We start from the raw sequence: 9,467 nt of genomic DNA, 5'->3' as shown, positions 1-9,467 counted from the left end.
TCATTACCTGAGGGGAGAATTGTTCAAGGAGAAAATTCAGAGGGTTTTATGAATAGAAATTACCTGAATGTACTACTTCTTGTTCCTTACTTCACCCCTTGTGAACTGCTGATGTGCGAAATGCTCTTTTAATTCTTTTTTTTTTTTTTTTTTTTGCATCTAAAAGCTGGCTCAGCTTTATGTAGCGGTGCGAGGAATATCGGTATAAAGTGCAGAGACATTTGCTGTCATGTCCCCGAGTGCAGCCACCACCACGACACATTGCACAACACAAGATGCTTTCTAAAATTCACCCTTTCTTTGGTATGTTGCAAGTGGCCACTTCACATACAAAGCATGTAGATCTGGTTTGCAGAGGTATGTGCCACTTTTTGGCAGCTTGTCTCCCTCATTAGGCCACAATTCTGCCACAATGTTGTAAGTGAATAAACCTTGAGCCTTTCTCACAACCATCACCATAGCTCAACTGCCATATCATAGCTAGGAGGATTGCAAACTCTTAATGGTAGAAACAGATAGTACTGTAAGAGTTGAAACACCTGCACAGAAGCAGCAATGTAAACTTTGCCAAATGCAATAGAATTCATAGCGTAGCACAGTTAAAACCTTTGCTCCTTTGGGAGACCCCTAAAAACAGGCTGACTTCCAGATTTTACTGTAATGCTCCTTTAAATTTCTTTTTTCTTTTTGTTATTTAAGTTTTTATTAATTTTTCCATCATTCAATTTGCATACCCAGAGTGCTCCCATTTTTTCCATTTTTCTGATACATGCTCAAAATAATAAGAAATCAAGTAAGGCAAAATAAATACATAAATGAACATAAAACAAAACAGAAACCCACAAAAAAAGAAAGAAAAAAAAAGTATATGTATAGACAGTCAATTAACCCCCCCCCCCCCATCACAGTTACCTATTCAGCTCTAACTGTCCCACAGGCTTAGACCTTGAAGAAAAAAGAAATTTGTTCCAAACTTCATCAAAATTCCATTTTTTATCATTAATTTTAGCCAATAGCTTTTCAAAGGAGGCAATTTCTGTCATTATGTTGATCCATTCTGCAAGTTCTGGGGTAATGCTCCTTTAAATTTCAAACAAGATCGGAACTTTTTGGGCTTGGACTTCCTATTCAAGTAAGTTTGCAGCCTTCTGCATACAGTGCATTCAAAAAGGATCTCTAGAGCTTGGTCACAGGGATCATCAGGTTCTTTGTCCCCTCTCTTAATAAGGCCTTTCTTCTAGCTCTTGGAAAAGTCCTGGTTGTGCCAAACTTCTTCCATTTGAGAACTATGAAGGCCACTGTGTTTAGCATGTTTTTTAGCCTTTTCCCAGATCTGTAGCTTGCAACAATCCTATCTCTGAGTTCTGCTGGAAGTTCCTCTGACCTCATGGCTTGGGTTTTTGCTGATATGCATTGTCAGCTGTGAGGCCTTCTACAGAGAGATGTGAGAGCCTTTCCATATCATGCCCAGTCAATTTAACCCTTTAAAGCCTGAAAACACCAATTATAGCCAGAAAATTCTAATTTTTTTGGAACTGAAATGTTTATTTCACTTTCTACTGAAATCCAAAAAAATCCAAATTTCCATAAAATGTAACATATTTTTGTATCTCATTTGATACATTAGGTGTTTTTGGTAATTTATAATCCACTTGAGGGCATTTTATCATTTATCAGATTGTATTCAGAATTTTTTTTAGTAATTTATTGATCATATTGATTAGATAGAGGTATCATAAAAGTATGTATCAAATATGATACAACAGGCTTTAAGGGGTTAATTAATTTACCTCAGGTGGAACCCAATTAGGGCTGAACGATTTGGGAAGATATTCTAATTGCGTTTTTTTTTTTTACCCGATATTGCATTTACGATTTACTATGCAATTATTTCGTAAGTTCCTCATCTCATGTATTTTTCAAAAAAACGTGCAATAATTCATTCTGTACTATTACCAACACAATATTAGATTAAACAAGGGCGGAACATTTTTGAAAAAATATCTAATTGTGATGATTTCAACTCATTTTGCAACTTGGATATAAACTGTTGTATTAAAGGGAATGAGCTTTTTTAGGCAATTCTCATATTTAACAAGAAAAACACAAAAATTAAGAAAATAAGACTTTTTTTGGTACACCATTCTAAAAATAGGCCACTAGAATGTTTGCATTTTCTGCTGTGAAAAAAGTCTTAAACTGGTATTTTGACACAAATTTCAGGTTAAAGAAATATTGCACCTTCTTGTGATTAATTGCCCAGCTCTAAGCCCAGTCAAGGTGCAGAAACATCTCAGTAATGACCAGAAATGGGAGGCACCTGAGCTAAATTTCAAGTGTTTTTGCAAAGGGTCTGAATACTATTGTCAATCTGATATTTCAGTTTTTATTTTTAATGCATTTGCAAAAAAAAAAAAAAATGTAGCATCAGGCTGCAGCACAACAAAACGGAACTGTCTGAATACTTTCTGAATGCACTGTATGTCCACCACATACATTTTTCCACAGGTTTTGTTCTTCTTAAAAGATCTCAGGTATCTAAAATTTCAATCCACAATGAAGGAAAAAGCAAAGATTAGAGGAAGAAAATGGAGTGTTGCGTATAAACATTTTATTACATAGGAAATAACACTATAATGTTCTCCTTCAGGAGCCCATAAGCAGAGGCTGGTATACACACAAAAAGAATAATAAAGTAATACACAGATCTAAAGATATAAAATATGGCTTCACATGAAAAGTTATAGTTGAAAAATACTGTACATTGAAAACCTAAATACCTCACTTGAGCCTGATCGATATATCAGTCAGCAGATAGTACTGTATCAATATTGGCATATTTAAATATAAATGGGTATTGGCCTTAATGCTTTCCAATAAGCACCCAGCTAAACAGAGCATGATGCAGGAGACAGTGCTTAGCGTGTTTTAGAAATGGTGTCATCATGTCATTTGTCCAGCAAACCATGCTCCGACTCCATAGTCTATCTGAGTCTCAGCAGTCTGCAGCATGCATAGCAGACCCAGATGATAATGCAAGATGATGTTTAGTAGCCTAAATTAAATTATTCAGACAATAGCCATCTAAAACCTTTTCATATAAGTGCTAAATCCTATTTAGTTCATAAATTAACATGCTTCAGGCGTCATATTGGTGATTGGCAAACTTTCTCCCTCTAAAATTGGTAACACATCAGTCCAGAAAGTCTCATATCGGTCAGGCTCAACACTGTACTAATGTATTAGATGTTTCTTTTTCATAAGTAAATGCTTATTTGCTTTAAAGATGTGCATTTTTGCAGTTAATTAGTCCAGGCAAGCTCTAATCGGAGTGATAGATTATTTATGCAAAGAATTAAGCTTTGTGTCATGTGACTAAACAGATTTCAAGCTAACGCAGATGTTTAATGTTTTAAAATGTTCAAAAATGTACAAGCTGCAACACATCCATTACATTCAGTAGACAGTCCACATGAGATTTAGTTTTATTTTACAAAACAAGCAAAAGCTGGGAGAAAAAAAAAAAACCCTCATTCGGCCGTCTTCCAACAGAAGGCACCAGTCGTGCAGAGCCAACAAAAACAAAACAAAGGGAATCTATATCTGTATTAATGCTGCGGCAAATCATTCAGCCGAACACCCACACAAAAAGATGCTACAAAACCAAGGGCCAGCATCTTAGCTCTTGTCTCAAATTTATTTTAAAAGTTTGAAAAGGTGAAAATTGTTAATAAAAGGCCAAACCTTTGAGATCCTGCACAGATTTTCTCAAAAACTCCACCTGTTCCCGTACCTGAGCCTTTGACTTAATCACATTAAGGATGTTAAGCAGTGAGGAGTGCAAACCCCAACAAGCAACAACAGCAAACAGTAGGTTGATTAATTTGATGCAGTGGAACTCAGACCTGGAAAAAATTAAGGATTTGGAGAGCACTGAGTGCATGTAATTGCCTCTCTCCACCACTATCTCCTTCTTTTATCTGTCGCGGTCTCTTTGGGTCAGTGGAAAGTCTGAGAGATCATCCCTCGGGCCAGTATGGCCTTGGGAGAGCTCAGCAGCATTAAACAAGGACAATCAGCAGTTGGCAGAGGTTGGCGGAGGCATCCAAGGGCCCTTAAAGTGCGCGTGTGTCACTCTTGGAGATTTAAGAGGGACAAATGTCGTCATGCTAAACTGGAGTCAGTCTTCATAGAAATGCCAGTCTATAAGTTACCTTTTTTGTTTACCAGAGGCAGTGTACCGAAGGTATCGGCTTAAACCATGATTTACAGTGAGGTAGTCGGATTGTCCAGGTCCTAAACGCTGTGCCTCCGGTTGTGGATCATGGCCACGATGTGGGTGAGGTCCAGACTTTTGATCATCACTTCCATGAAATCTCGGTCATGGCGAGCGCCAGCAACAAACTCTTCCAAAGAAAGCTCACCTGTTACAGGAGGAGATTATATTTTATTCTTATCATATCCTGTTCAGGAGATACATTAAATTAATTTCAGCCTGTTAGGTAACCATGGTGTAATGGCAGCCTTTGGCTGGACATAAAAAAGAAACCAGATGTCAGTGTCGGCATTTCAGAAAAATTTACATCTCTAAAAAGTTACTAAAGGCAAACAAACAAAGAAAAGATGTGTAACTATGTGTAAAAAAGCTTCTAAACAAGAGCATTACCAAAGAAATATCCATGTGAAGATGAAGATTCATAAAGCAAGGCAAGGAAAAACTAGAGCAGACTGAAATCACAGCTCGTGACAGAAAAGGAAACAGGCTTTCAAGATATGCCAGCTGTCTTTTTCTACAACAAAGCATTTTCAGGTATTTTTAGAGTATTTCTTCTCCCTTTAATAAGGTAATTTCTTGATCATATTACACCTGATGCATGAGCTAACCTCACATAGTAGTCATAGCAGTCACAAAGTAGCCTAAAAACTTTGCTTGTCCACACATTCAAACCACGAGGGGCAGAGGTGGCAGGATGGGCTCCTTTCTCAGAACATGAAGATTTGAGTGGAGGCAAAAAAGGCAAGTTGGTCAAAGTATTTAATCAAGTCAACGAAAGGAAAAAGGAGCTGGCTTTGCTAAGCGACTCTTCATTTGTGCAGTGACCATGCACCTTTATTGAAAAACTCTCCGCTTATGCTTTCAAGGCAGGAGCTTTTAGATGGATAGAAATTTACTTAATTAACACATCACAATCTGTTTATTTCAATGGTAGTTTCTCCAGTACAAGGAGACTAGAGACTGTGGTGTTCCTCAAGGTAGCTGTCTTGGTCCTCTTCTGTTTTCCTCTTCTCTTTTACCAATGATTTACCCTTTGTATTAAATAGTCCATCAGTAATAATGCACGTGGGTGATCCAACAATTTATGCGGCAGCCAAATGACAGTATCATTACAAAGGGATCTGCACTCTAACAATAAAAAGCTGCTCTTAAATGTAGCCAAAATAAAGTGCATAATCTTTTGTCTTTATCATGCGAGCCGGTTCATGAATTTCAGCCTCCTAGTGTCGCCAAAGCTAGCAGAGACCAAAATAAACTGTTTCCTCAAAGTGTTATAGACAAAATCTACCACTTTTCTCACAAACATTTTTAATCACTCTTGAAATGAAAACCTCATTGCTTTGACTCTTAATAGACCACTGAACTGTTAGATGCTCTGGCTCTTGTGTCAGCGGTGATGCTTTCTAGGTTTTTGTGCCAGAATTCTTAAGCAGCTGACTGCAGGACTACTACTTCTTGACTTGTAATCTCTGACCCTGACAAATTTTAATCAGACTTTAGACAGCTCCCTTAAAGCTGAAGAAGTTCCTCATACACAGCAGAACTCCTTAACAACTGTAGGAAGACTTAGGTATCTAAAAATCCTCGTTTAAAGTTTAACTTTAAGTTGAATTTGCATCTTTAATAAAAGGCTTAAGAGTTGTTTTTGTGCTCAGCCACCTACAGCATTTCTTTGTCTTATACTTGTTGTTTTTCCTAACAGCACTGGAGCTCATGAATGTCCAAAAACTGTCCACCCACTATCCATCTCTCCAAATCTTCAGCTCTGTTTACAGTTGCCAGAAAACACACTCACCATCTCCGTTTATATCAATCCTCTCAAAGACTCGGTTTGTGAAATCCTCTGCAGTTTGTTCCTGATTATCACATCCATTGATTGCACGGATAGCCTGCAGGAACAGAGAGAAATGAGTCTATAGACTTGTGAGAAAATGTAAAGTTTCAGCCGAATGATACTTCACCTTTATGATGTTGAGGAGCTCATGTCGGTCAATGCAGCCGTTTCCGTCCACATCATATAGTTTGAAGTACCAGCGAAGTTTGTGCTCCATCTTTCCTCGCATCACTAAACTGAGAGCTGCCACATACTCCATGAAGTCTATGTAGCCGTCCTGCATAAGAAAACCACACATCAATCAATAAACTCAAAATGCATGGCCTAGAATCAAACTGCTTCCAAACATTCAGAGGGATTAATCTGTCCCTAACTTGAAAGCAATCCCTCGCCCTTGTCTCAACTCCAAAAGCTATCTGTAAAAAGAAGTGTGCCAGGATCAAAGATTATCTATGGGGAGTGCCTGAATCTTAGCATCAAGTCATAGTGTCATTGATAATCTCATAGTTCAAATCATGCATAAAGATTATTGTGTCTTTTGTAGGCTGAAGGGGAGCTTAAGTATAGACATCCTGCTTTTCAGACAGCCATATCCCACAATGACCCTGTTGGACGCGCCAAGGATCTCACCATTAAGCCGTGACGGCTGGAAATCGTTTCTAGGCTGGGATGTCACACAGTGCGTGTCCTTGTATTTTGCAGATGTTTTTCCATGTTGCCGGCAAATCGAAGAACTTTTTATGCTCTTGTTACATAAAGAATACCTCAAGTCAACCCACAGACCGTGTTACTCAAGTGCGTTTATTGGCTTTACGCAGAAGCAATTAATCAATCAATCAATTGGCCTTGTTTTAAATGTCAATTCTGATTCTAAAATGAACAAGCAAGTAATTTTTGGGGCCCTTTTTTTTCTTATTGCAAAAGGACTCAAAAGTTCCCCCTTGACTCACTAAGATACTGAACAATATTTTTTTTTAATGTTTGGGGCAGTTGCCTGAGCAAATATCTGGAGTGACACCATTACCTTTGGCTTTTTTTAGCTGCTATCACTGGGCTAGATTTACACTACATTTAGTAAATAATTGAATAATTAATCAACCTACAGGAATAGTCTGAAGTCGTAACAGGGGTTCCCAAATATGGCCTCTGAAAGGATTGCATACTACTTTGTAGTGACGCCTTACTTCTATGATCTGATGAATCTATATTTGTTAATAGGACTGGGAGAGTTGGCATATCATCTGTAATAATGTATTATATAAAACTGAGGTATCTCTGAAGTGAGACTGACATTTGAGACTGAGCACTAAAGACATTTTTACTACTTTCAGCGTTCCTGCAGGTCCTTAAAACATCTTAAAAAATCTTGAATTTGATTTTTAAGGTCAGAAAGTCTCCTAAAAGTTTTCTTTGCTACCTTTGAGAGGTCTTAAATTTAAGACTATAGATTGAAACCTGTCTGAAAACTACCTAATCCAGACTTCCTGGTTAGCATTGTTTGACTTTTGTATTATTCTTTTGTGGATTTGTATGTTTAAGTGACAGTTCACGGCATTAAAGGTAACATATAAAGCACACACTCACAATGGAAAAAGGAGGGAAGGAAAATACAGGTAAATGAAAATTGTAAGGGCTTAAACCGATGTAAGGATAAAAAGGATTGAGATTGGATAGGTATGTCCAGAAAGCAACTCCATATGGTGCCAAAATGGTATTAACTGTCTTTGGTTAGGACCTTAGTTTGGTTTTAAAGTTATGTGACAAGCCTAGAATCATAATTTACTGAACAAACCATCTTTAAATGAATGGAAAACAAAACAGTGATTACTTTTAGCATTGTAGACGGCTGTTTAAACGCTTGAAGACACATGACCCAATTAAAACCATTGGTTTTGTGGACATCCTGATACTTTTGATGATGGTTGAAAAAGACACAAATAAAAGTGCAATTTATTGACAAATTTTGGCTCTAGATAAATAGAGCTAAACCAAAAAAAATAATCAGGTCAATGCTCAAGATGCTAATCAAGAACCACAGCAGTTAGCATTAGCTCTAAAGTCAGCAAACAAGTCTAATTTTCTGGGAAAAAATACACTAAATGGGTCAATTATGAGTGCACCTGAACACAAGCAAACTTGCTCTTTAAGCTCAGAGATACAAACCCAGTTTAAATGCTTTTTGTGGACATGCCAATACCTTTAACACTGGTTGACCCAAATACTAGTAACTATTGTACTTTTATTAACCCACAAAAACAAACAAAACAAGCTTTTAAAAGCAGCTTTCATTTCTTCAGCTTTAAAAGACAATCATTTACAGATGAAATAGCTACCAAAAAAGCTTTGCTGCACAATCCAACACTGATTTTGTTACTCTTAAGCACCGTAAAAAAGAGTTGGCTAAAGATAAGAAGGACCTTCTTTTCTGCAGGTGCATTGACCTGATGTAAAATATCAGCATGCAGTTAAAAGAACAAGTTGCTGAATCATGATTGGATTTAAAACTGCACCCAAAGCACACTGTTCAGTAGCCTCTTCTGCAGTGTGCAAATCTTTTAAATGCATCTATTCATAGCTTTGGGTTCCTGCTGTGCACAGTTACTTTTATTTTTCTCTTTAAATGTTAAAATGAGAAAAGTGCAAAACATGACATGCAAGAAATCCAAAGAGGCATGCCTGCCTTAAAGGACCTCCTCTATTCCTCTTACCTTGTTCATGTCAAATGTTCGAAACATCTGCTCTATGTAGGCATTAGCCTCTGGGTCCAGACCTCGTAGACCAAAGAATTGCTTGAACTCATGCAGGGTGAGCTGCCCAGAGGGGCACTCAGTCATAAACTTCTTATACCAGAGGTGCATCTCCACCGCTTGCAGGTCGTCCACGGTGCTCCCATTTGAGTTACCCATTGCTGTCCACCACCTGAGTTTGAGTCTCTAAACTGGAGCTAGAGCCTTTAAGCTGGGTGCTCCAGGATCCTCTCAGTCCAATTGGTCTACTGTAGAGTGGAGGAAATCCTCCGTCACTCAACAATGGGACTTAGACTGGGAATAGCAGCTGGCAGGGCGGCCTTTTGTATCTGTTTGTCTCCTCTGTGTCCTCCATGGCTCTAATCACAGGCTGTAATCCAGGCGAACATGCAGTTAATCAGCTTAATCAGCCAATTAAAAGGGCAGCCTGATTGTTCTGTTTCCATCCATGTTAACCTGAGAAGTGCTGACAAACATAATGCAGCGGTCATCCCTCATAGGCAGACGTGGGGAATCCATCACAGGCATGTGCCTGAGCTGATGGGAGACGGCACATGCACATGGATATTAGATTATGAGCTACTTTGTCAGCTTCTAAACCACTCTTAAA

The 9,467-nt window shown here is 38.1% G+C and overlaps 1 protein-coding gene across 1 annotated transcript; it reads right to left on the bottom strand.

The window, feature by feature from the left end:
- Window positions 1–2,934: 2,934 nt before the first annotated feature.
- On the bottom strand, window positions 2,935–9,016 carry guca1a (guanylate cyclase activator 1A). The gene is made up of 4 exons (XM_041781063.1): window positions 8,819–9,016; window positions 6,238–6,387; window positions 6,072–6,165; window positions 2,935–4,424 (listed from the first exon to the last, which is right to left on the bottom strand). The coding sequence occupies exons 1-4, from the start codon at window positions 9,014–9,016 to the stop codon at window positions 4,297–4,299; spliced, it is 570 nt and encodes a 189-aa protein (XP_041636997.1). The 3' UTR covers window positions 2,935–4,296.
- Window positions 9,017–9,467: the final 451 nt, after the last annotated feature.

The sequence above is a fragment of the Cheilinus undulatus genome, linkage group 23, assembly GCF_018320785.1.
Source record: "Cheilinus undulatus linkage group 23, ASM1832078v1, whole genome shotgun sequence".
Classification (NCBI taxonomy): Eukaryota; Metazoa; Chordata; class Actinopteri; order Labriformes; family Labridae; genus Cheilinus; species Cheilinus undulatus.
This window is presented reverse-complemented; position numbering and strand designations above follow the sequence as displayed.